The sequence below is a fragment of the Mya arenaria genome, chromosome 16 (genome assembly GCF_026914265.1).
Source record: "Mya arenaria isolate MELC-2E11 chromosome 16, ASM2691426v1".
NCBI lineage: Eukaryota > Metazoa > Mollusca > Bivalvia > Myida > Myidae > Mya > Mya arenaria.
In genome coordinates, this window is record NC_069137.1 from 50,788,243 (window position 1) to 50,815,058 (window position 26,816).

Consider the following 26,816-nt stretch of genomic DNA (forward strand, 5'->3'; position numbering starts at 1 on the left):
GGTTGTACCCTATGATTGTACAATTGGGTTATACACCATGGTTGTACCCTATGATTGTACAATTGGGTTATACACCATGGTTGTACCCTATGATTGTACAATTGGGTTATACACCATGGTTGTACCCTATGATTGTACAATTGGGTTATACACCATGGTTGTACCCTATGATTGTACAATTGGGTTATACCCCATAGTTGTACCCTATGATTGTACAATCGGGTTATACACCATGGTTGTACCCTATGATTGTACAATTGGGTTATACCCCATAGTTGTACCCTATGATTGTACAATCGGGTTATACACCATGGTTGTACCCTATGATTGTACAATCGGGTTATACACCATAGTTGTACCCTATGATTGTACAATTGGGTTATACACCATGGTTGTACCCTATGATTGTACAATTGGGTTATACGCCATAGTTGTACCCTATGATTGTACAATTGGGTTATACGCCATAGTTGTACCCTATGATTGTACAATTGGGTTATACGCCATAGTTGTACCCTATGATTGTACAATTGGGTTATACGCCATAGTTGTACCCTATGATTGTACAATTGGGTTATACACCATGGTTGTACCCTATGATTGTACAATTGGGTTATAATTGGGTTATACGCCATGGGTAATACGCCATGGTTGTACCCTATGATTGTACAATTGGGTTATACGCCATGGTTGTACCCTATGATTGTACAATTGGGTTATACACCATGGTTGTACCCTATGATTGTACAATTGGGTTATACACCATGGTTGTACCCTATGATTGTACAATTGGGTTATACCCCATAGTTGTACCCTATGATTGTACAATTGGGTTATACCCCATGGTTGTACCCTATGATTGTACAATTGGGCTATACACCATGGTTGTACCCTATGATTGTACAATTGGGCTATACACCATGGTTGTACCCTATGATTGTACAATTGGGTTATACACCATGGTTGTACCCTATGATTGTACAATTGGGTTATACACCATGGTTGTACCCTATGATTGTACAATTGGGTTATACACCATGGTTGTACCCTATGATTGTACAATTGGGCTATACACCATGGTTGTACCCTATGATTGTACAATTGGGTTATACACCATGGTTGTACCCTATGATTGTACAATTGGGTTATACACCATGGTTGTACCCTATGATTGTACAATTGGGTTATACACCATGGTTGTACCCTATGATTGTACAATTGGGCTATACACCATGGTTGTACCCTATGATTGTACAATTGGGCTATACACCATGGTTGTACCCTATGATTGTACAATTGGGTTATACACCATGGTTGTACCCTATGATTTTACAATTGGGTTATACACCATGGTTGTACCCTATGATTGTACAATTGGGCTATACACCATGGTTGTACCCTATGATTGTACAATTGGGCTATACACCATGGTTGTACCCTATGATTGTACAATTGGGTTATACACCATGGTTGTACCCTATGATTGTACAATTGGGTTATACACCATGGTTGTACCCTATGATTGTACAATTGGGTTTTACCCCATGGTTGTACCCTATGATTGTACAATTGGGCTATACCCCATGGTTGTACCCTATGATTGTACAATTGGGCTATACCCCATGGTTGTACCCTATGATTGTACAATTGGGCTATACACCATGGTTGTACCCTATGATTGTACAATTGGGCTATACACCATGGTTGTACCCTATGATTGTACAATTGGGCTATACACCATGGTTGTACCCTATGATTGTACAATTGGGCTATACACCATGGTTGTACCCTATGATTGTACAATTGGGCTATACACCATGGTTGTACCCTATGATTGTACAATTGGGTTTTACCCCATGGTTGTACCCTATGATTGTACAATTGGGCTATACACCATGGTTGTACCCTATGATTGTACAATTGGGCTATACACCATGGTTGTACCCTATGATTGTACAATTGGGCTATACACCATGGTTGTACCCTATGATTGTACAATTGGGCTATACACCATGGTTGTACCCTATGATTGTACAATTGGGTTATACACCATAGTTGTACCCTATGATTGTACAATTGGGTTATTCACCATAGCTGTACCCTATGATTGTACAATTGGGTTATACCCCATAGCTGTACCCTATGATTGTACAATTGGGTTATACCCCATAGTTGTACCCTATGATTGTACAATTGGGTTATACCCCATAGTTGTACCCTATGATTGTACAATTGGGTTATACCCCATAGTTGTACCCTATGATTGTACAATTGGGTTATACACCATAGTTGTACCCTATGATTGTACAATTGGGTTATACACCATGTTGTACCCTATGATTGTACAATTGGGTTATACACCATGGTTGTACCCTATGATTGTACAATTGGGTTATACACCATGGTTGTACCCTATGATTGTACAATTGGGTTATACACCATGGTTGTACCCTATGATTGTACAATTGGGTTATACACCATGGTTGTACCCTATGATTGTACAATTGGGTTATACACCATAGTTGTACCCTATGATTGTACAATTGGGTTATACACCATAGTTGTACCCTATGATTGTACAATTGGGTTATACACCACAGTTGTACCCTATGATTGTACAATTGGGTTATACCCCATGGTTGTACCCTATGATTGTACAATTGGGTTATACCCCATGGTTGTACCCTATGATTGTACAATTGGGTTATACCCCATGGTTGTACCCTATGATTGTACAATTGGGTTATACACCATGGTTGTACCCTATGATTGTACAATTGGGTTATACACCATGGTTGTACCCTATGATTGTACAATTGGGTTATACACCATGGTTGTACCCTATGATTGTACAATTGGGTTATACACCATGGTTGTACCCTATGATTGTACAATTGGGTTATACACCATGGTTGTACCCTATGATTGTACAATTGGGTTATACACCATAGTTGTACCCTATGATTGTACAATTGGGTTATACACCATGGTTGTACCCTATGATTGTACAATTGGGTTATACACCATAGTTGTACCCTATGATTGTACAATTGGGTTATACACCATGGTTGTACCCTATGATTGTACAATTGGGTTATACACCATGGTTGTACCCTATGATTGTACAATTGGGTTATACACCATGGTTGTACCCTATGATTGTACAATTGGGTTATACACCATGGTTGTACCCTATGATTGTACAATTGGGTTATACACCATGGTTGTACCCTATGATTGTACAATTGGGTTATACACCATGGTTGTACCCTATGATTGTACAATTGGGTTATACCCCATAGTTGTACCCTATGATTGTACAATCGGGTTATACACCATGGTTGTACCCTATGATTGTACAATTGGGTTATACCCCATAGTTGTACCCTATGATTGTACAATCGGGTTATACACCATGGTTGTACCCTATGATTGTACAATCGGGTTATACACCATAGTTGTACCCTATGATTGTACAATTGGGTTATACACCATGGTTGTACCCTATGATTGTACAATTGGGTTATACACCATAGTTGTACCCTATGATTGTACAATTGGGTTATACGCCATAGTTGTACCCTATGATTGTACAATTGGGTTATACGCCATAGTTGTACCCTATGATTGTACAATTGGGTTATACGCCATAGTTGTACCCTATGATTGTACAATTGGGTTATACACCATGGTTGTACCCTATGATTGTACAATTGGGTTATACCCCATAGTTGTACCCTATGATTGTACAATCGGGTTATACACCATGGTTGTACCCTATGATTGTACAATTGGGTTATACCCCATAGTTGTACCCTATGATTGTACAATCGGGTTATACACCATGGTTGTACCCTATGATTGTACAATTGGGTTATACACCATGGTTGTACCCTATGATTGTACAATTGGGTTATACACCATGGTTGTACCCTATGATTGTACAATTGGGTTATACCCCATAGTTGTACCCTATGATTGTACAATTGGGTTATACCCCATGGTTGTACCCTATGATTGTACAATTGGGCTATACACCATGGTTGTACCCTATGATTGTACAATTGGGCTATACACCATGGTTGTACCCTATGATTGTACAATTGGGTTATACACCATGGTTGTACCCTATGATTGTACAATTGGGTTATACACCATGGTTGTACCCTATGATTGTACAATTGGGTTATACACCATGGTTGTACCCTATGATTGTACAATTGGGCTATACACCATGGTTGTACCCTATGATTGTACAATTGGGTTATACACCATGGTTGTACCCTATGATTGTACAATTGGGTTATACACCATGGTTGTACCCTATGATTGTACAATTGGGCTATACACCATGGTTGTACCCTATGATTGTACAATTGGGCTATACACCATGGTTGTACCCTATGATTGTACAATTGGGCTATACACCATGGTTGTACCCTATGATTGTACAATTGGGTTATACACCATGGTTGTACCCTATGATTTTACAATTGGGTTATACACCATGGTTGTACCCTATGATTGTACAATTGGGCTATACACCATGGTTGTACCCTATGATTGTACAATTGGGCTATACACCATGGTTGTACCCTATGATTGTACAATTGGGTTATACACCATGGTTGTACCCTATGATTGTACAATTGGGTTATACACCATGGTTGTACCCTATGATTGTACAATTGGGTTTTACCCCATGGTTGTACCCTATGATTGTACAATTGGGCTATACCCCATGGTTGTACCCTATGATTGTACAATTGGGCTATACCCCATGGTTGTACCCTATGATTGTACAATTGGGCTATACACCATGGTTGTACCCTATGATTGTACAATTGGGCTATACACCATGGTTGTACCCTATGATTGTACAATTGGGCTATACACCATGGTTGTACCCTATGATTGTACAATTGGGCTATACACCATGGTTGTACCCTATGATTGTACAATTGGGCTATACACCATGGTTGTACCCTATGATTGTACAATTGGGTTTTACCCCATGGTTGTACCCTATGATTGTACAATTGGGCTATACACCATGGTTGTACCCTATGATTGTACAATTGGGCTATACACCATGGTTGTACCCTATGATTGTACAATTGGGCTATACACCATGGTTGTACCCTATGATTGTACAATTGGGCTATACACCATGGTTGTACCCTATGATTGTACAATTGGGTTATACACCATAGTTGTACCCTATGATTGTACAATTGGGTTATTCACCATAGCTGTACCCTATGATTGTACAATTGGGTTATACCCCATAGCTGTACCCTATGATTGTACAATTGGGTTATACCCCATAGTTGTACCCTATGATTGTACAATTGGGTTATACCCCATAGTTGTACCCTATGATTGTACAATTGGGTTATACACCATAGTTGTACCCTATGATTGTACAATTGGGTTATACACCATAGTTGTACCCTATGATTGTACAATTGGGTTATACACCATGTTGTACCCTATGATTGTACAATTGGGTTATACACCATAGTTGTACCCTATGATTGTACAATTGGGTTATACACCATGGTTGTACCCTATGATTGTACAATTGGGTTATACACCATAGTTGTACCCTATGATTGTACAATTGGGTTATACACCATGGTTGTACCCTATGATTGTACAATTGGGTTATACACCATGGTTGTACACTATGATTGTACAATTGGGTTATACACCATGGTTGTACCCTATGATTGTACAATTGGGTTATACCCCATGGTTGTACCCTATGATTGTACAATTGGGTTATACCCCATGGTTGTACCCTATGATTGTACAATTGGGTTATACCCCATGGTTGTACCCTATGATTGTACAATTGGGTTATACACCATAGTTGTACCCTATGATTGTACAATTGGGTTATACACCATAGTTGTACCCTATGATTGTACAATTGGGTTATACACCATGGTTGTACCCTATGATTGTACAATTGGGTTATACACCATGGTTGTACCCTATGATTGTACAATTGGGTTATACACCATGGTTGTACCCTATGATTGTACAATTGGGTCCTACACAATAGTTGTACCCTATGATTGTACAATTGGGTTATACACCATAGTTGTACCCTATGATTGTACAATTGGGTTATACACCATGGTTGTACCCTATGATTGTACAATTGGGTTATACACCATGGTTGTACCCTATGATTGTACAATTGGGTTATACACCATGGTTGTACCCTATGATTGTACAATTGGGTTATACGCCATGGTTGTACCCTATGATTGTACAATTGGGTTATACGCCATAGTTGTACCCTATGATTGTACAATTGGGTTATACCCCATAGTTGTACCCTATGATTGTACAATTGGGTTATACACCATGGTTGTACCCTATGATTGTACAATTGGGATATACACCATGGTTGTACCCTTTGATTGTACAATTGGGTTATACACCATAGCTGTACCCTATGATTGCGGGTTATACACCATGGTTGTACCCTATGATTGTACAATTGGGTAATACACCATAGTTGTACCCTATGATTGTACAATTGGGTAATACACCATGGTTGTACCCTATGATTGTACAATTGGGTTATACACCATAGTTGTACCCTATGATTGTACAATTGGGTTATACACCATAGTTGTACCCTATGATTGTACAATTGGGTTATACACCATAGTTGTACCCTATGATTGTACAATTGGGTTATACACCATGGTTGTACCCTATGATTGTACAATTGGGTTATACACCATGGTTGTACCCTATGATTGTACAATTGGGTTATACACCATGGTTGTACCCTATGATTGTACAATTGGGTTATACACCATAGTTGTACCCTATGATTGTACAATTGGGTTATACCCCATGGTTGTACCCTATGATTGTACAATTGGGTTATACCCCATGGTTGTACCCTATGATTGTACAATTGGGTTATACCCCATGGTTGTACCCTATGATTGTACAATTGGGTCGTTCGCTTTGTTCATAAACGATGGTTACACTTTATGGTTATACACTGTATTTGTACACTATGGTTTGACACTATTTTTATACACTATGGTTGTACTATACACTATAGTTGTACATCATACATTGTATGTTATAGCTAAACACTAGTTTTGGACCATGGTCACACCACTTTTAACTCATTGATAGGTTCTACCCAGTTGTTGTACACTATTGTTTTACCATATTGTTGTACACTTTTGTTGTTTACTATCGTTATGCTACATTGTTGTACAAATTCAGCATACTCGATTCACCTTACTACTTACTTCGTGTGTTACCTCTACAACTTTTCCTACCACTACAGGGGCGAAAAAGCCCCGTGTTCAGTTAAGGTTAACAGTAGGGGAAATTAGCCATCTGTTTTGTGTCCCTTTCATATCGAAGTTATATACTGCAAGTGTAATACAAGGTAGAATACATTCTACATTTTCAGCCAATGAGATTGCAGACAGGCAACCATTAAGTAGTAGACTTAATCAACAGGAATTTCAACGTTCGCGCGTGTTTAAAGGCCCGCCTACTGCCAATCATCCTATACACACTCCCTGCGTCAGATTTTGCGACGACAATTTTTCAACCAGTAAGGTTGTAGTCTAAGTCAGTTGGATGACATGAAGTAAATTCTTAATGATAAAGAAGGACTCGTTCGCTACGCTCGCTCCGCCCATTCTTTATTATTAAGAATTCACTTCATGTCATCTAACTATAACAAAGTTTCAACAGTCTTTAACAGGGACCCTACTTAAACCAATCATCCTTAAATTGTTTCAGATCACGTCTGTGACTCAAATCCCTGCGGGACTCATGGTCATTGCCAACACCACTTTTCTCATCCATATTACCGATGCCAGTGCGAACCAGGGTGGCATGGACACCATAATTTCTACAGCTGCAATCGTGAGGGAGTGTTTGTCTTAAGTATAGGAATAATAATTTCCTGTCGAGATTGGCTGTTAAATATATTATCCATAATGTTATTTTATTGGTATCTACTAACTTTGATTTTTATAAATTGTTCATTTTAACCTGGAAACTTTAGGCCGACTTTCTTCCGTTGGTATTTCAAATACGTTACATGTGTTTGATCCTTGGTAAGTAGTGTTGCTTTCTGTTTATATTGCAGAATATGCGTGTTCGTCCCATGCATGTTCGGACCACGGTCAGTGCGTACCTACGACACATTATCCGAAGTATCACTACTGTGTTAACTGTTCGAATGGATTCGCGGGGTCTGAATGCAGACAAAACGGTAACACACGTTTAGCAATATACTCATGATTGACACGTTACATTCTGTATAAATATAAATATTAATTATTAATCGTTATATTTGTTTGTAATAATTTAAAGCTGCACTCTCACAGATTAAACATTTTAAGCTTGTTTAAACGTTTTGTCTTGGAAAGTGTCAATTAATGCGTAAATGCATGAAAACCAGTGATATAAGACAGCTTACAAAATATCAAATCGCAGATTTTCATATTTAAGTTCAAAAAAATATTTTTTGAGCATTTTTCTTAAACCGTTAGCAACACTTTTAGTCATAAACATTTATTTTCGAACGGAACTATGAAAATCTGCGATCGGATCTTTTTTCAGTAGTTTAATATCACTGGTTTGAAGATATTTACGCAGAAATAGTATCATTTAAAGACAAAATATAAAAAAAAGTTGTCAAAACGGTAACTCTGTAAGAGTGCTGCTTTAAATCTTTTTCACTCATGCTGATTAAAGAATGTACTTTCGCCTCATTTCTCAATTATTATTTCACATACAAAAGCCTTGAACATATTTAGAATGAACGTTTTTATTAAATAATCGTTCAATAAGTATGTAATCACTCAATTCTAGTTCACTCGTGCTGAATGAAGACTGGATGTCTTGCCCTATTTCTCGATTATTTTATCTTAACATAATGTAATGAACGTCCTACTAATAATTAGTATATGTTTAATTATGCATACTTCAAAAGTGTTAATATATATTTCAAATATATAAAAAAACACTCATATATCCTTGCACATAAACGCAAAAAACTGGCATTGCATATTCGATACAAATACATGACAGTGTTGTCCCCGAGTGTTGTAACAGTGTTTGAATACCGAAAAGGAGACAAGTTGAAAGGAAACATAGCATTAGCTTCAGATACAGCAACGTAGACTTTCTTAAATCCTGTGATAATTTGCTTTATTGAGTCTCAAATACGTTTGTGAACATACCTATGGAAATTTGCAATGTTTTCATCCTGTTAGAGTTTGAAAGTACCAATAATATTTGTAAGATTGAAGTTGCATTTATGCTTTCTTGAAGAAACAACCTTTGGCGCATGCGCAAGCAATCCATGTCAAAATGGCGGATACTGCCATCCCACACAAACGAACCCGCGCTACGAATGTCGTTGTCAGCTCGAGAACGCCGGGCCTAACTGCGAATGTAAGTGTTTCATTGTAACCCCATTATCGTTATCATCATTATCAATCGTCATCATTAAAAGGTATTTTAATAATTCAATTGCATGCTTCTTACACATAAAATGGTTCGTCAATTATAAGCCTTTAAATTTATGTCAAAAGGTCAATTTATGTCAACAGTACAAAAAATTATGGTGTGTAATCCATGTCTTTAACATTCATGCCTTAGTTTTGCTTAGCCGACGACAAATATTGAATAAAAGATGCTATCAATTTGTCAACAATTCCTCAAATGATGGTATGCGGTTTATGTCTTCCATATTCAATCTCCCAGATGCTAGATACTGCGATAACAGATGCTACTATGGCGGAACGTGTACACTCGATGTACATCATCATGTTCACTGCGCATGTGCAACAGGTCGTACCGGAAACAGGTGCCAGTGTAAGTGATAGTTATTAAGCTGCACTATCACAGATTTACCATTTTAACAACTTTTAACATTTTTTTTTGTTTTGGAAAGAGCAAATTGTTACGTAAATATCTGCAAACCAATGATATAAGATTGCTGACAAAAAATCAGATCGAAGATTTTCATATTTCCGTTCGAAAACAAATGTTTTATGGCTTAACCCGTTTGGATGCACAAGACAAGGACCCAAACGACAATGAACTGCCACCACAAACGTGTAAACAACACATACACAATCATCACAAAGATATCAAAACAGACCATGCACGCATCAATACAGCTTTACCGCTAAATGGAACACGAGTCTAATTGGGGTTTAAACTTGTTAGCATGTTCATGAAGGACCAATCTCTTCTTCAATTGTGTATAATTGCAGACACTACTTGCAATCCGAACCCATGTAGACACGGTGGCCATTGTCAAGTTACTTCGCATGCACCGCATTATTACAAATGTACTTGCCCCAGTGGATATGGTGGTGAGCAATGTGAGAGTAAGTACTGAATTGAATTTAGACAACCAGATTATAGGTTTACACTTGATTGGTATATTTTATTAATTCTTGTTTATGCATTATTATGTTAAATCCAGTTGACTTTAATAATTTTATGGTTTTATTAATTTTATGAACAAAGACAATACATGAGTTTTGTATAGATTAACAAATAGTAGCCTTTATAAATGGGATTTTTTTCAATTTGATTCAGAAATAAAAAAGAGGCAAATTATCGGCACTATTTCTATCATTCCCACTGTTTATATAATACATTTATTGTTAATTTTTTATTGTTTTCCAATCTGTATTTAATCTGCACAAGGGAACGCTGGGAATTGTTGTTTATACGAGGTGTTGAAGGCTAACAGTTGTTTTTAATCTTTGTCCGCTTCCTTGGTCAATTTCACCACTGCTAAGTGTGCATTTCCTTTGGCAACAGTAAAATAGAAAATCTTGCAGAAGTTTATTTTTTAGTTTCACTACTTACGGTAATGTGAAATTAGAAAGCACTCTTTTAGACGACCTCTGTGGCAACGATATTTGTCAGAACAACGCAACCTGCACTGTGACGTCAAACACCCATGTGACGTGTACATGTACACCAGGATTTAGGGGACAGCATTGTGAAAGTAAGAAAACAAATTTAAATGAGTGAATCATACATGAACAAAAAACATCAACAAACATATCAAACAGTGATGTCAGGGCTGAACGATTGATTTGAAATTAGGACCTCAAAGTATTATTTGATCCGCACGCTACTTTCTGCACGAGATATTTGGTACTAAAATCGCGGATGCAATAACCAGATAATCTCATATTGAACCGAACTCAATTCGAAGGGAATGAAACTTTTCTTTTTTTATAGCACATTCAAATTGTGACTACTCTTTGTTTCATCTAAATTAGTTTACCGTATCCCTTTTTTTAGCTTTCTTACACATTAAACATTTTACAAATTTAACATTTAGCTTCACTTTGTGCGAGTTCTCCATGTAATGGCGGCACATGCACAATGACGTCACAAGCGCCTTTCTACACATGCGCATGCGCAGCTTCGAGGACAGGCACTCACTGTGAATGTAAGATCAATCATGTAGTTTGGGACTATGATTATAGCACCAACAGGGCAAAATATGTTCTTTGGTAATAAAAGGGGCGCCGACATTACTGTACATGTAGGTATTTAAACAATGCATATTGCCTCAACAACTATAAATTTTCAAAAGTAAATCCTTCTAGCTTCAGTATGAATACGGTATCTATTTAACAGCGGCTGGGGTGAATGATAGGCATTGTCACATAGCGTACGTTCTAGAACTCGACACATGCAATTCAAAAGACAAAATATATAAATCATGAAAAGTCAATATGTCATTTTTAATTTAGGCGATTTTCGTGCAAAATAGTAACCCTATAAAAAATCATAAAAAATGAGCATAGCTTATATGTATTAAATTGACCGTGTGTGCAGTCAAACGCCTTAATTTGTGCAACAATGAGCGCTGAAAGTTAAACTCGTGTTAACATTATTGTGGCTTATGTGAGACTGATAATTTTCGATCGGAAAGATTCGTTCAATGTCTTCAATGTAGCATTTAAAATCCACCCTTAAGTCCCTTCTACGGAAGTAATTGTATCCTTTTTCCAATTAATTGACCCTGACCGCGAATCTGTAAATAAGGCAACTAAAAGCGTATTTATCTCAATAAGAAAAACAGAAAATCAATCAGTTAAGGCTCCAGAATTGAATCAAATAGCATTATATCAAATATTAAGTAGCATAAACGAGGCACCGGTGGCTGAGAATCTCAACCTAGTTTATTAGGGCTCTTGAAAGAAATGTGCAATCATTTGCGATATTTATTTCAGATGACCATTGTCATAGTAGTCCATGCTTACATCAAAGTCAATGTTTCCCTATGCAAAAGTTCCCTTACTTTGCCTGTGCGTGTCATCCGTGGTTTTATGGACAACGATGTGAAAGTACGTATATTTTGGCAAACCGCATATAACTTGTTACCTACCATTGCATTTTGTTTCGTGTTGATAATAAATGAGTTTTGAGATTTGTAATAAGATTTGTAATAAGATATAATAAATGATTTGAATATGTTATACAAAGAACAGCCAATATTCAACAACAGCATACATGATAAGATTGATAACAGCATATGAAGCTTAATACAAACACCTATTAGTATTCTTTGGTATTTTTCTTATAATGCTTTATGTATGCTAAAGTTCACATAGCGGTTACTTCCCTTTGTCAAACGCTTATAAAATCACAATCAAGTTACGTCATTCTAAAAGTGTTTTTATAGGATTTAATTATCACATTTATTTATTGAAACGTTAAAAAATTATGCTCGTCATGGGAGATAACTGCATATCAATCGAATGATTTTATTTTGTCTGTTACTTGTTCTATTTGTTTGCATACATTATAATTAAACCAGCTTAACATCTGGACTGATAGCTCATTTCAACGGTTCGACACTTTTCACGCACCATATAATACTGTATGTCAAAATGTATTTTTTTTTCTGTCCCTTATCTTCAGAATTGTGGTCATTTTGTTACTAAAAATGGTTCAATTGCTTTTTTGGCTTCAATATTATTATCTTTAAAAAATGTTTTCAAACCATTCAATATTTCAATTATTTATTATTGTTCACGTGTATGAATAAACTGGCTGTAGCTCCTTAAACCCCAAAGGACTTTGCTGTCAAACATGAACAGTGTCTTACATACAATATAATTTCATAATTATGTGACTAATTACAACTGTTAAGGTGATGTAATAATTTGATTTTACCGCCTTTTCCTTATAGAGCTGCCACAATAACTTGAAAAACGCTTCCAGAATTTTTTTTTATTATATAAGGTTGAAACAAGATAATTGTACATACCAATTTATAGCTTCATCGAAATTAAATGTCGATGTTTCTTGACTTCCTACCTGAACCTTGTTTACGTCAGTTTCTGAAGCTGTGTAATTGTTTTGTCACATTTTAGACACCCACTGCCAGAAAGGAGTATGCAAAAATAACGGCACATGTGGCGTTATAACAACATCTCCGTACTACAAGTGTACCTGTCCTGCCCAGTTTGCCGGGGACAGATGTCAATGTAACGTATACAAAAATGTTTACGTCAAAGCCGTGTTTGACTTGTTTGGCTTCTTGCACCTCACCGTGTAATAAGGGCATTTCGTCTTGTTTTGCCTCTCACTGTATATGCACAGAAAAATATAAAAATAATCTTGCCTATCAATCTGTATGCTCTAAGTATTAACAGGGATTATTTTCTCGCCTTGTCCCTAACTATCTAATGCTCAGAGCATAAACAAGGCTCATTTACTGGTACTGTTCCTCACTATCTATGCTCAGGGTATAACAGGGATTCGTTACTGGTATTGTCCCCCATTGTCTTCGTTCAGAGTATCACTAGGTTATATTTTGTGTTCATTGCCCCCATTAAGCAAAGACAGGGTTTCTTAACTTATCTAGCCTCTCGTAATATTAACATGATTTCTTAACTCACTATCTCTGCTCGAAGTAAAAACAGGGCTTACTTTCTTCACCTGCCCCTCACTATCTGTTTATATTGTATTTACATGACTTCTTTACTCGCCTTGCCCTCACCATCTATGCTCGGAGTGCAAGCAGGGTTTCTGAACTTGTCTGTCCTCTTTTTACGCGTATAGTGGAATTAAGGCTTCTTCGCTCGTCTTGCCCCTCACTGACTATGCTCATAATATCAACAGGGCTTCTTTTCTCATCTTAACCGTAGCTGTCTATCCCCAGATTTTAAACATGGTTTCTTAACTCGTCCTGTCCTCACTCTCTATGATCAGAGTATAAACAGTTGTTTTACTCGTTTTATCCGTAGCTATCTATGTTTAGATTATTTTCATGGTTTCTTCACTTGACGTCCTGCCCTCACTATCTTTGCTGGGAGTTTAAACAGTGTTTCTATGATTAGATTGAAAATCGGGTTTATTTTATTTGCTTGCCTTCTTTTTTCTGAGTATAAACAAGGAGGGTTTCAGTACTCCTTTTCTCACCTCACGTCGTATAAACAGTGCCCTTGATTTGTCCTGTCAGTTTTCATATTTTAAAGAACAATATCCTCTAAAAAGATTCTGATCGTTTCTGTTTCGATCATTCAGATATATTTATAATTATTTTGATTTTCAACAGTATGAAAGCTGTTAAGACGGTTCTGTTGACGTTCTTAGTGGTATACCTTTTCATTATCTTTTAAATCAATTTCATTCAAGCCGATACGTTCGATACCATACTTTTGACGAATTTGACAAATTTGTATTTCATTTAACAGATAACCACTGTCATAGCAACCCTTGCCAACAAGGAGGCACATGTACCGTGACTACACAGGCGCCCTATTACTCGTGCGCATGCGCACCGGGGTATACTGGACAGAATTGCGCTGGTATTTTATGTGCTTTAAGAATTGCTATTTGGTCCATTTGGAGCTTTATTACAATAAGTTATTCAATATGAGTTTTTGGCTTTATTATTGAATATAATTGAAACCTTTATTATATTATGGACTTTGTGTACTAATAGCATCAATATTTCATGAACACAGAACTATATGATTACTAATTACGTGTTTTGCCTTTGTTTGTTTTTAAAATCAGTGATTAGTTTCTGTAATAGTTTTCAAGTTTTATTCTAGTTTAGATTCTATCGACTGTATTATGTTTTACAAACCGTATATTGATCACGTTCAAAACCTGAATAAAAATCAACCAATAAAATCAAATACATACACATTGTATTTCAGTGGATCAATGTCTACACCAGTCATGTCAAAACAATGGAACGTGTCGAAGTATCGCCCAAAGCCCGTTTTACGCATGTGATTGCAGAGTGGGATACTACGGACATACATGTCAACGTAATATGCCATTATTTCAGAGGTTTTGGTATAGTATTATCATTTCTCCCACCTCAGATAAGTAAATCCAATAATTTAACCATGCTAGATAATCTTATCGTCACCACATTGTAATTACCTCCCTTGTTGAAGACTGTCCTTAGTAGCATCAAGGGAATCTTGTCTTATGGTAATATTTAGAACGCTAATTAATTATTTCTCGCTTCAGATGTTACCATAAAACAGTTTTCACACACCATACAAGAAACAATGCTTAATTCATTCTCCTTAGAACTATTTAAAAAGACCGATTTGACTATTAACACTAACTGGATCAATGCACGCATATCCATGACAACCACGTGCTATCGCATATCCATACGCAATTATTTTCACTAAGCACAAAAGAGTTCCAGCAAAAATTACATTTTTACTAAATTTTGTTTAACTGAGTTGGGAGAAAAAGCATCTACCATAGCCGCTCGTGTAAGATAGGTTCATCCCGACTCGGTAAACCTCGTTCCCGCAAAACACCTACGCTCGGGTCGGAATGAACCTATCTCAAACTCTCGGCAATGGAAGATACTTATAATCTATACATATATGTCCGTGTATTGGCACGTTTTACAAGACGCATACGTTAGCGTTAGAGAGTAGACATCAGATGGTCTCAAAATCGGCAAATGCAGTATTTCCTAAAAACAAGTCTAGACTGATACGAACAACTATAAGGCCGATAATATATCATTTTACACAATTTAAATAAAATGACATCGCTGTTTCAGCAAAGGTTTCCCGTTTAGAATGATAAAGTTTTCTTAGTTTGTAGTGTGTATATTAAGCTTGCTGAAGTCAAATTCTGATTTTGAAAATCACAAAATTGTTCCCATTTTCGAATTAAATGCTATGTAATGCTGCATCAATGCATTACTATATCATGGTCAGTTTTGGAATAATTTTGGAAGTAAAGATATATTTACTATTGTATTATATAAGTATTGACTGCCTTGAGGGTGACAGTGCATATTGTCAACCTGAGGTAAATACTGTCGACCGAACAAAAACTGTAGTATTTTAAAGACTAAATATACCATTTTCACTGACAGCTGCGAATCTTGCTGCCATTTTGGCAAGAATTGTCGGCTGGTAAACAAAGCGCTCAGGTGATACAGACTTTAAGTAAAATACTATCACTATCAGTAAATCCCGTATTCTTACCGTATTGCCAATTTCATATGTTCTATAGAAGCGAGGTCTTATAGTTAGTGCATTTTTGTAATGCCAGTTTTATATTAATCATATTTTTTCACATACAAATCCAACATGGCGGCGTATTTGTAGCGTATTTTCAATTTCATGACGTCAGAAGGTGACAGTGCGGCAGAGGGTGATAGTGCGGGTGATAGTCGAAAATATTGCCCTGGCGTTTTTACTATATGTTCTATAGAAGTGAGGTATAATAATCAAGTTTGTTCACCTCATTCAATATAATATTCTTTGTATAGACAGCCACTGTGACAAGTCCCCTTGTCAACACGGCGCATGCGCAGTGACAACCTCTGCACCGTTTTATTCATGTTCATGTACGCTGGGCTATTCAGGATATAACTGCTCAGGTAATTATAGTTGTGTATTCTGTAAGGTAAACAAATATGACATGAATTTCAAGACATAACACATTGGCTTTGAATGGCATTAGCATTTGAAATAACGGGTAATTGGAAAACAAAATAGCATACGTTTTCGCATGTGTTTTCGCATATAGACGGCAACATTTCGATTCTGCAATTTTTGTTTGTTTGTTATTACATCGATTGAGTTTGAGGGATTTTGCGATATATATATGAGCACAGCTAAGGTCGATCGAGCAGTTTCACTCCCTAAATGTTTTTTGATTGAACTTCACAAGATGTTAACATTTGATACGCTTCTCAGTTGTACTTGTTCTTGAAAAACGAAGCATGTCATTAACAACGAAACTAGTTTTTTGTTTGTTTCCGTTGTACCAATAGTTCGATTTAAATCACTTACAAGGATTTACTTATGTGAGTTGTTGTCTACTCGTCGGCAATATTTATATCGTGAATATGACGCCATGGTGCATTTTCCCGTCTTCATCGGGCGACTATGCCATTATCGCCTTTATTCAGTGTAATCATGTGTCGTGATAATCTCATGGGTTATTATCTTTGCAGGAACAATTTTATCTGGTAAAAAAATATTTATATTTTAGCATGTTCATTATCAAAGATTTATTGCTTGGGTATTAAAAAGCTCATTAATTTGTTATATGGTCATGAAACTCACCGGTGTTTAATGAATTGCCATGAGCTAGCTCAATGGTGCGTTGCTTAGCCATGAACATGATGAATAGTTGTTAAATGACCATGACAAATCTCAAGGGCGTCTTGCATATCGATCAAAAACATGCACCACACATCAACATATCAAATTGACAACAGTTAACATACAATTGGGTTGCACATAAATACACAATAACGTTATTGCATATGTGTCAGATATATGGTACAATTACGTTTTATCTAAATGTATTGTTCAGAAAATAATTGACACATGTGTACCTTAGATGATCTGTGTTCAATGTTACCTAGCTTTTGTGATTTAAATGAACTATCATTAAAGAATACATTCAAAACGACAATTAATCCTTAAAAATGTTGTGTTTTGAATACAGTATCATATCTGTTTAAACAAAAAGCCACTGTGACAGTCGCACATGCCTAAATGGCGGACAGTGCTATTCCAATACACTTTCCATTAAATAACCGTTGAAACACAATATTACAGCAAACCTAGTCACATATAGACTAATATATCTCCAGTAGAATGTATCTTTTATCTTTTATACATGTTTTTTTTCAGTGGATCCATGTCAGACTCACAGCTGTCAAAATGGCGGCCAGTGTAGTGTGACGTCACAGTCGCCATTCTATGAGTGCGCATGCTCAACGGAGTACTACGGCATTAACTGCGAACGTGAGTAAATTTACTTAATTATGCTAGCATTACGGCTAACTAATACTTTCATTATATATAATAGATAGGGTACAATATTGAAAGAAACATTATTTTAGAGATGAATACGAAATATAAGAGTTGTTTTACTTTTGCTTACATGCTTACATAGCAACTAACTAACTTACATAGCAACCAACTAACTTACATAGCAACTAACTAACTTACATAACAACTAACTAACTTACATAGCAACTAACTGACATACATAGCAACTAACTAACTTACATAGCAACTAACTAACTTACATACTAAAATAAATGCTGCATTGGGAATCGATCAGCATATTCCAGCTGACTCTTTATTTTAGAAAATTATTCATTTGTTTCTACAGCATAGCATAGTAACTATGCTAAATACTGAACGTTGTTCAAATTGATGCATTGCCTACCCTGAGTTTGGGGCAGGACGGTAAGAAATGCGTCAATAGGTGATCTAAAGCTAATATTAATGAAAGAGATGAAAGTTTCAGAATTAAGTAGGCCCGACGCGCGTATATGAACTTCTTTTACAATTATTTCCTAAGGCAATAACATCAAATCAGAAACATATTATTGAGTGGCCCCAAATTGTTACTGATCAGTGTCTGTCATGATCCAAGATTAAGCATGGTAATTGTTTAATATAAATGTAAGTAGCTAGTCTCATATAATAGCTGATAAACCCATATGTACTAGAATAGATGAATATTGCTTTCATTTCACTACTTTATTGCTAGAGAAAAGTTAATAAGATAAAATTCGATAAAGGCTGACTACGTTCAATCTATATGAAGAAGATTAGGTTAACCAGGATCTTTGAGTCAATACATTTCCATTTCTGTGTAATTATCGATAATTGTTTTCCTTGGATCCTCACCTTTATTTATTTAAAATACTTTGGAATGCAAATAAATTCACATTTACATTCAAATTGTATGGACGTTTTTAAATAAAGTGGTCTTTTGCTAACACAACATGTATTTTAAACTGCATTCATACGTCCAATTGTGTAACCCATGTAAATCAATTTTTTTAACATGTGATATAAAGTAGAAGATTTAAAGATAACTGCGTTCTTAGCTTTAAACTATTTGAATAGCATTTTTTTACTACAGTGTAACAATCCCATCATTGCATTGTAGATGATCACTGCGGAACAAACCCGTGCCAACATTATGGCACATGCGCAGTTAGCTCCATTAATCCATTCTACACCTGCAGCTGTACGCCGGGGCACTTCGGACACAACTGTGATGGTATAATATTCTAGGGATGATAAAGCTCTCTGTTAACATCAACTAAGAATTCCTGCACTTAGTTTAACCATTTTTTCTTTCAAAACGATTGCAAAAAAATCTATGACATTCTCGTTGGCACGCTGTTGCTTGAGAGTGTGGTCTTTTGTGTTGTGGGAGAGTGAATGAAGAAAATTCACTTGTCCACATTGGTTACAAACAACCACTTTTTCATTAGCTAAAGCCGGGACGTAATTTTACGAAAACTCTGAAAAACAACAATCTTAGATATCTCATTTCAGTTTGCTTAATTATTAAGTTAATTTGAGCTTTTCATATAAAACGCGTTTAAAAAAAATAATCTGAAATATATCTTCATGTATAAGTATATGGAAACTAAAAAATGCACCTACAGCACAATGTATACCAAAACTAAAGTAGATAATTGAGATTGATCATGTTTTAGGACCTGCAGCTTGTTCGAGAAATTTGGGCCGAGAATCGAACTCAGGAGGCTTTACAGGAAGCGACAGAGCTAGCCACGGCGCTAACCGTTCAATCTTCACTTACTGTGCCTACGCACATTATCGTAATTATATTGTCATTCGCACAGTAAAGAGGTATAACCATAGTATGAAATGAAAATGAATTTCTCTTTCAGCAACCAATTGTGATAACTCTCCGTGCCATCATGGTATTTGTACCGTGACAACAGCCGCCCCGTTTTACCATTGCGCCTGCAGACCGGGATACTCGGGCCAGAACTGTACAGGTAAAACTCTATGAGGTATCAGCTTTGATCTTGATATATATTTTTAAAAAAGGGATTTATTTGCCTTAATTATGTGAAAAAGATAAATATCATTTCATTATTAATTATATCGATGGAATGCGCTATATATTTTGTCAATTTGAACATTGAACTTAAATGTGATTTATTCAAGATATGTTTTGCCTCTTTAAATGGAGAAAATTGTTTGTTTTTATTAAGATTAAAATATCGAGCACAAGCGTCTGCACTTGATTTTGAAGTTGAGCTTAAAAGGCGTTTTCGAAATATGCTCAACGATACTCACAGCAATTATTTTATACGCAGTATATACATGTATACTGTTTTCTAAATAGAGAACATATTTCGACAGGTGATAACATTCCTTGGACGACGTAGTATAAAAACTGCTTAAAAAGGAAAAACAAACTTCCCCAGGACACTCACAAACTGTTTATAAACGAAAAAAACACACAAAACATTTTGCGAAGAAATCACTTTCCTTGGATGATATAGTACAAAACAGTTTATAAATGGAAAATAAACTTCCTCAATTTCTGGTTCAATTTCTAAGCGGGGGTTACAACTACCAAACATGAGAAGTATGGCGAGAAGCCCGTCATTTTCTTGGGTTGTATAGTTGAAAGCATGTACAACCGCAGGCTTTGAATGTTGTTGAGTTATACTTAGTCAATTAGTAATTTTGAAGCACCTGCGTCGACTAAACGCGGAGCAATGCCAAATATGGCCCGTGTTTATCAAGGACACATATCCAGTTGTGAAAATAGTTATGTCTAATCAAAGAACAACGTAAGCATGAACAAAACTTGAAATTTATACGTACCGTAATATTTAACTGTGTAATATACTTGCACGAACACGGTACTGCCATGGAGCCTTTCTTATGTTTACCATTCTATTTATAGAAAGCGCGTGTAAGAGTTACCCATGTCACCATGGAGGCACGTGCAGAGTGCAAGGACACACACCAATGTACACGTGTTCCTGTAGGCCGGGTTACACCGGAACTAACTGTCAAGGTAATGTTTATTCAACAGTAATCTAAATAGCTTCTTTTTATGTAAAAAGAATGACTCGCACACTGTCTTTGATAAGCACACATATATTTTATATTGTATATATGCACTGTGTTTTTTGTGGAGTTGTGTGCTGTTGTTTCATGTTCCTTGCTTGTGATTGTTTTGTTCTTGTTTGTTGTGTCTTTGGTGTTTATCTTGTGTCATTAAACGGGGTTTATGTTTAAAAGTTTGGCTACTGAGCTTGTTTCTGTAGTTTTTCATATGAATTGCATTCATTTTCTCGGGAAAGGATTTGTCCTTAATTCATAACTCAAGTTGAATTATATTCAATATTCGTTGCATTATTTCAGATACACATTGCCGCAGCTCGCCCTGTCAGAATAACGGAAAATGTCACATGACTGCCTCGTCACCGTATTACTCATGCGCATGCCCAGTAGGATATAATGGCGCTTCTTGTGAGAGTATGTATTATACGTTTGGACTAATTTTACTAAATATATATAACAAAAAAATAAACCGTGTAAATTCAGTTTTATGCATTTTAAAATATAAGTCGTTGCTTGCTGTTTAATACTTACTAAATTGTAGATTTTAATTCACAAATATATGTCCTTTAACGCGATTTAACCATTTCTATTAATGAATTTGAAAGATAAAACTTATCGCTGGTATTATAAATACTTGAACTTTGATAGATATATAAAAGCTGCACTCTCACAAATTGAACGATTGGACAAGTTTTTATTTTATTTTTTTGTCTTGGAACGAGCCATTTTTTGTTAAAGTCAATGGAAACCAGTGATTTAAGACTGCTGACAGGAAATCAGATCGCAGATTTTTATCTTTAAGTTAAAAAAAAAGAAGATTTTTATGGTGTTTTTTTTTAAACCGTTAGTAACGGTTTAAGCCATAAAACATTAATTTTCGAATGGAAATATAAAAATCTACGATCTGATTATTTGTCAGCAATCTTATATCATATGTTTGCAGATATTTACGTTAAAATTTGGCTTTTCCAAGAGAAAAAAGGTCAATCTGTGAGAGTGCAGCTTTAAATAGCGTTCTATTCAAATTGTATTTTATGTTTCAGCACGAGTACCTGTTACAGTAAACATCAATGATACTGGTACATTTATCCTTGTCAGAGCATTATGGTTTAGATCTGAACATTACCTAATACACATTGATATTTATTAACCGATGTTATATATAAATGTTATTCATTATCTTCGACTGTTTTATCAAATAGTTATCAACATTACAATGTGTTGAACTGTTGATCGGTAAACATTATAAACTGTTACCCGCGCATGAGGCTACGTACATTGATCGGCCTCGGGACAACAGTTTCGACTGTTACACAAATGTTCATACAACAACTGTTTATGCAAAAGTAACCATCGCTTCTGCTACTATAATAACCATTTTCCGTCTTCAATGTGTAATGCATGTGCTTCGGTTTTGGGCAACATTAAATATATAAATCAATAATACTACTTACAATTATAGTAAAAGTAGTTACTGTTTCATAAAAGTGAGGACAATTTAATTCAAACGCAACCTCCCTTATTACGTATATAAAAATCCTTCAGCAGTGTGTATCTCGTGTTTTCTCGGAACCTGGTGCCTTAAACAAGATATTGTTCATTTGTTTGGCTTATGGGTTCGTCCCATCTCAAATCGTCATGTTCCATTGATCTATTAATTTTAATTTATCTTTAAGCATATTATATTTCTTTCTTTCTAGGGGACAGCCTGTGTCTTGCGTGTGATAACGTTGTTTCTCCACATTCATGTGACAGGCTATCCCTATGTGGATCACATGAGGTAAATGTATTCAAAATCGGATAGCTAAGGGAATCACCATCAAGTCCTTTTCCGGTTAAATACTGGTGTCCGTTTTAACAGGATCAGAAAACGTATCTTTAGCGACAATTGACCAATGGCCATACTGGCACAGCTATGAATTTCAATGTTCTGTTTTCATATTTAGACGAAAAATCTATGATAGATAGGCAGATAGCTGATAGATCACTACATACTCGATATTCTGCCTTCTTTGTGAAACCCATGGCTTGTGTCACATTATAAGAGCCCATACGAAAATATCCGAGTTGAACTATGAATATATTAGGTTAGATGCTTGTACCTTCATCTATAATTTTCGACCATGCTCACCCTTTAAAATGTTACCGTTAATCACCTGACTCAAATTACAAATAGTTTATTGCATGCTGATAATGTTTAAATGACTCTTTTTGCATTACGTCACTACTTCCCAAGAACATTGGGCAATATTCAGAGTATATGGCATGAACATTTTTTTCTAGAGTTGCTTCATCGATACCTTTGTGAACTCACTTGGTAGCATTCGTTATAACCTAGGTTGCCGGGATTCAATCGTGAGTATTTATAAACGGTTTGATCATATAGAACCTTTTGTTTCTCTTGTACGTTAAACTACCCGTACATTGCGAGGAAATCATCTTTTGAAACTAATGACAACAATTTGATTTGTTTCTCGGCATTTTTATGATAATATCAGTTTTCATTTTAAGACATGACTGTGCAAGATCTACAGTATTTTGCTTTTTAACGGAGCTTTAAACATTCTTCATTTTTTTTGAAATGCCGCTTCATCTTTACAACAGTAGATAGTCTGTTCCGCTCGAAAAAAATGTATGTAGGCATCGGTTAAGGATGGTAAAACAGTGTTATTATTTTAATACATGAAACATATGCATAGGATCCGAACGTGTCCCCATCTATGTTAAACCTGTGTGTACATGGACATATGGACATGCATTTTAGCAATGCGCAACGGCTGGAAAACGTTCAGATGCAACACTTGAGGGGCGTACACTCAGCGCAAGATCAGCTGTTGTCTGCTCCCAGTGCTGTCGAGGAAAGCTCTGCAACAGTGGGGGCTGTGGACTCGAAAGTAAGTTTTTCGTTGCGAAGGTTGATGATAAATAAGTTCCCAGTACTATCATTTTATATTAAACCGTTGAAATGCAGTAAACTGATTTTTGTATGAGTTCACGTAGCAAAGCATAGGTAGAGGGTAATTTATTTTCTGGAATCCAGTGTTTTTTAAAGTATGATATATTTTAAGTGAAGCCGTTTATTTGCGTACTATTCGCCGGTGTCAATCGTGTTCTAAGTATGGCTGTATTTGGTCAAGAATATTTCAAGTGGCATAATGCGAACCGGTGTCAATTGTGTTTCATGTATGACTGTATGTTGCATAGCAAAGTTAGCGGCGAAATACGAGCAACTATTCAATATGCTTGGTTAATATCTCTTTTATATCAACAAATTTCCTATTGGCATTCTATCGAAGAAATATAATTTTAATAACCTTAGTACTTTTTTTGGTCTCTACATTGACGGTTGTACAAGATGCTTCAACATTTGAACACATTCTGATGCGCTTTTTACTGATCGGGCTTAACATGTTATGTTTTTGTTTTAGAATTATGTTAAGGGCATGTATGGACAGAAGGTCAATTTTCTTTATTCATACTCATCCTTGCAACATACGAAAGTACCAGAAGCTAACAAAGGTTCATATAATTCTTCAATTCATTTTGTCTCTTTAAGCGTACTTCGAAGGACCATATGTTGATAGGGGACCAATTTGCTTCAAATGCTCTCAGCAAAACGGAGTTGATGATTGTGATTCTGTCGAAATTTGTAGCCGGGATCAGGTAAATGGCTAACGCTTTCAATGTATGTGTAACAGTTATTTCGTTATATCTTATCCAAATACCAATAATTTTGTTTTAACTTACCTACAAATGTGTAAGATAAAATGACTGTAGTTTTAAAACACCTGTTCTGACTAGTTTAGAATTCTCCACTTCCGGGCCTCTCCCTGTATTTTCCATTGTAATATTAAAACAATGCACTATTTCTCTCGCCACAGATTTGCCAGTTGAAGATTTCCGGAATGGTAGATACCCAAACAATTTGGGAGAGTACCTGTATCGATCATCAGGTATTAATGAATTTATTTACTATTTGAGAACTCAATTAACAGTCGAACTCAGTCGGATCGAACTCGCTTGGCTCGAACTATATGTAAAAGCCCTTTTCTTCAAAATTTTAAAGGTACACATTTCCGCTTGGCTGGAATTTTCCGAGGCTCGATGTTTTCCTCCGTGTTTTCAAAATACTGGTAGTAACGCCAAGACATATTAATAATGTGATGTTGATGTATTCATAATATATTTTTGTTGTTTTGAATGCTATTATCACCTGTTTAGTGCCAGTTTTGGCCTTTTAACAGGATTGTATTGCTCACCCAAAGCAACTGGTAAAAACAAATAAACGATTTTTTTCTCCCACCGCAAATAAATTGATCCAAATATTTGGCCATGTCGGAAGTCTTTATTTGCAAACGGCCAAAGATGAAAAAGTATCCGTATGGAACTACTTTACTTAAAAAGAAAATACGCACAAAGGAGTTCTAGTAAAGACATTTCATTTTTACAATATTCTATTTAATTGAGGTGGGAGAAAATCATCTTCCTTGGTCGCTCGTGTAACCTGATTTCGAAAATCCCTACACTTAGGTTGGGATGCACCTATCTTATACGACCGGCCATGGAATACATGTATTGTCTTGGGGGGCTCTTGTTAAATATTAATGTTCAATATTTCATATGCTTAATAATGCAGTCCTGCTTCAACGGATTGAACGAAGTTCTTGGCAACTCAAACACACCAATAGACGTCGACCCACCTGTCATTGGAAAACGTGACGTCATCAACGCAACTACTTCCGGTAAATTATAACTTAGCTAACCTCGTCAAAACGTAGACGCGAAGGTTCATCATTACATTATGTCACTTTGAAGTTCAATACTAAATTAATAACTTTGATCAACAGCATTTCGTTCGAGTCACTCGGGAGTTACCACCTTTCCAATTGTATACATTCAATCATGTTCTTTTCCCTTTAAGGTCACCCCTGCAAGATGATGTGCTGTGACACCGACCTTTGTAATAGATACTGTCCGGATGTCTAATATAAAACATCTTATGTATATGTTACTCAGGGAATATACTCAAAATAGATATATGAATAAAGCAAATCGATTGTTGTTATTAGATAATAATCTAGATTCTTATGTGCCATATTTAGAATCTCAATTTTCAATTTTTCCGAAATACGTGACGCCCTGTTTTTACTGCTCTTTTCATTTTTATTCCACGTTATCAGTTTCAATTTTGAGTGTAACGCCATGTTTTACGGCCATTTTAATTGTTGCCAAACGTTATTAATTGCACGTTATTTACGGATATCTAGATTGTGACGTCAAAACTTGTTCGGTCATCTTTAGTGTTATGCCAAGCCAATTTAGACCCTCAAGAGTGTTAAGCCACATTTCCAACGGTTGCCCTGAGTTTAAAGTCAAATTATCAACGGC

At 36.1% G+C, this 26,816-nt stretch overlaps 2 protein-coding genes across 2 annotated transcripts in view; both read left to right on the forward strand.

The window, feature by feature from the left end:
• The first annotated feature begins 9,364 nt into the window (after positions 1-9,364).
• On the forward strand, positions 9,365-10,626 carry LOC128221771 (uncharacterized). The gene is made up of 4 exons (XM_052930373.1): positions 9,365-9,462; positions 9,775-9,885; positions 10,290-10,406; positions 10,621-10,626. Exons 1-4 carry the CDS (start codon positions 9,379-9,381, stop codon positions 10,624-10,626), a joined length of 318 nt encoding a protein of 105 aa, XP_052786333.1. The 5' UTR covers positions 9,365-9,378.
• Positions 10,627-10,948: 322 nt separating this feature from the next.
• The window catches only part of LOC128221772 (fibropellin-1-like), a 31,954-nt gene continuing 16,086 nt past the window's right edge, over positions 10,949-26,816 (forward strand). Inside the window, exons 1-16 of the mRNA XM_052930374.1 lie at positions 10,949-11,038; positions 11,381-11,491; positions 15,225-15,338; positions 16,823-16,933; positions 18,201-18,314; positions 19,477-19,590; positions 20,231-20,341; positions 21,265-21,378; positions 21,729-21,842; positions 22,472-22,507; positions 23,129-23,208; positions 23,712-23,783; positions 24,193-24,322; positions 24,985-25,091; positions 25,310-25,381; positions 26,065-26,170. Of these exons, the coding sequence (XP_052786334.1) occupies positions 11,425-11,491; positions 15,225-15,338; positions 16,823-16,933; positions 18,201-18,314; positions 19,477-19,590; positions 20,231-20,341; positions 21,265-21,378; positions 21,729-21,842; positions 22,472-22,507; positions 23,129-23,208; positions 23,712-23,783; positions 24,193-24,322; positions 24,985-25,091; positions 25,310-25,381; positions 26,065-26,170 (1,462 nt within the window). The 5' untranslated portion in view covers positions 10,949-11,038; positions 11,381-11,424. The remainder of the gene's footprint in view (positions 11,039-11,380; positions 11,492-15,224; positions 15,339-16,822; positions 16,934-18,200; positions 18,315-19,476; positions 19,591-20,230; positions 20,342-21,264; positions 21,379-21,728; positions 21,843-22,471; positions 22,508-23,128; positions 23,209-23,711; positions 23,784-24,192; positions 24,323-24,984; positions 25,092-25,309; positions 25,382-26,064; positions 26,171-26,816) is intronic.

Excerpts from the sequence above, each read along its gene's own strand:
- LOC128221771 (XM_052930373.1), top strand. The coding sequence starts at position 9,379 with ATGGCGGATACTGCCATCCCACACAAACGAACCCGCGCTACGAATGTC. Across the intron at positions 9,463-9,774 it reads CGCCGGGCCTAACTGCGAAT|ATGCTAGATACTGCGATAAC; the intron begins GTAAGTGTTTCA and ends TCAATCTCCCAG. Across the intron at positions 9,886-10,289 it reads TACCGGAAACAGGTGCCAGT|ACACTACTTGCAATCCGAAC; the intron begins GTAAGTGATAGT and ends GTATAATTGCAG.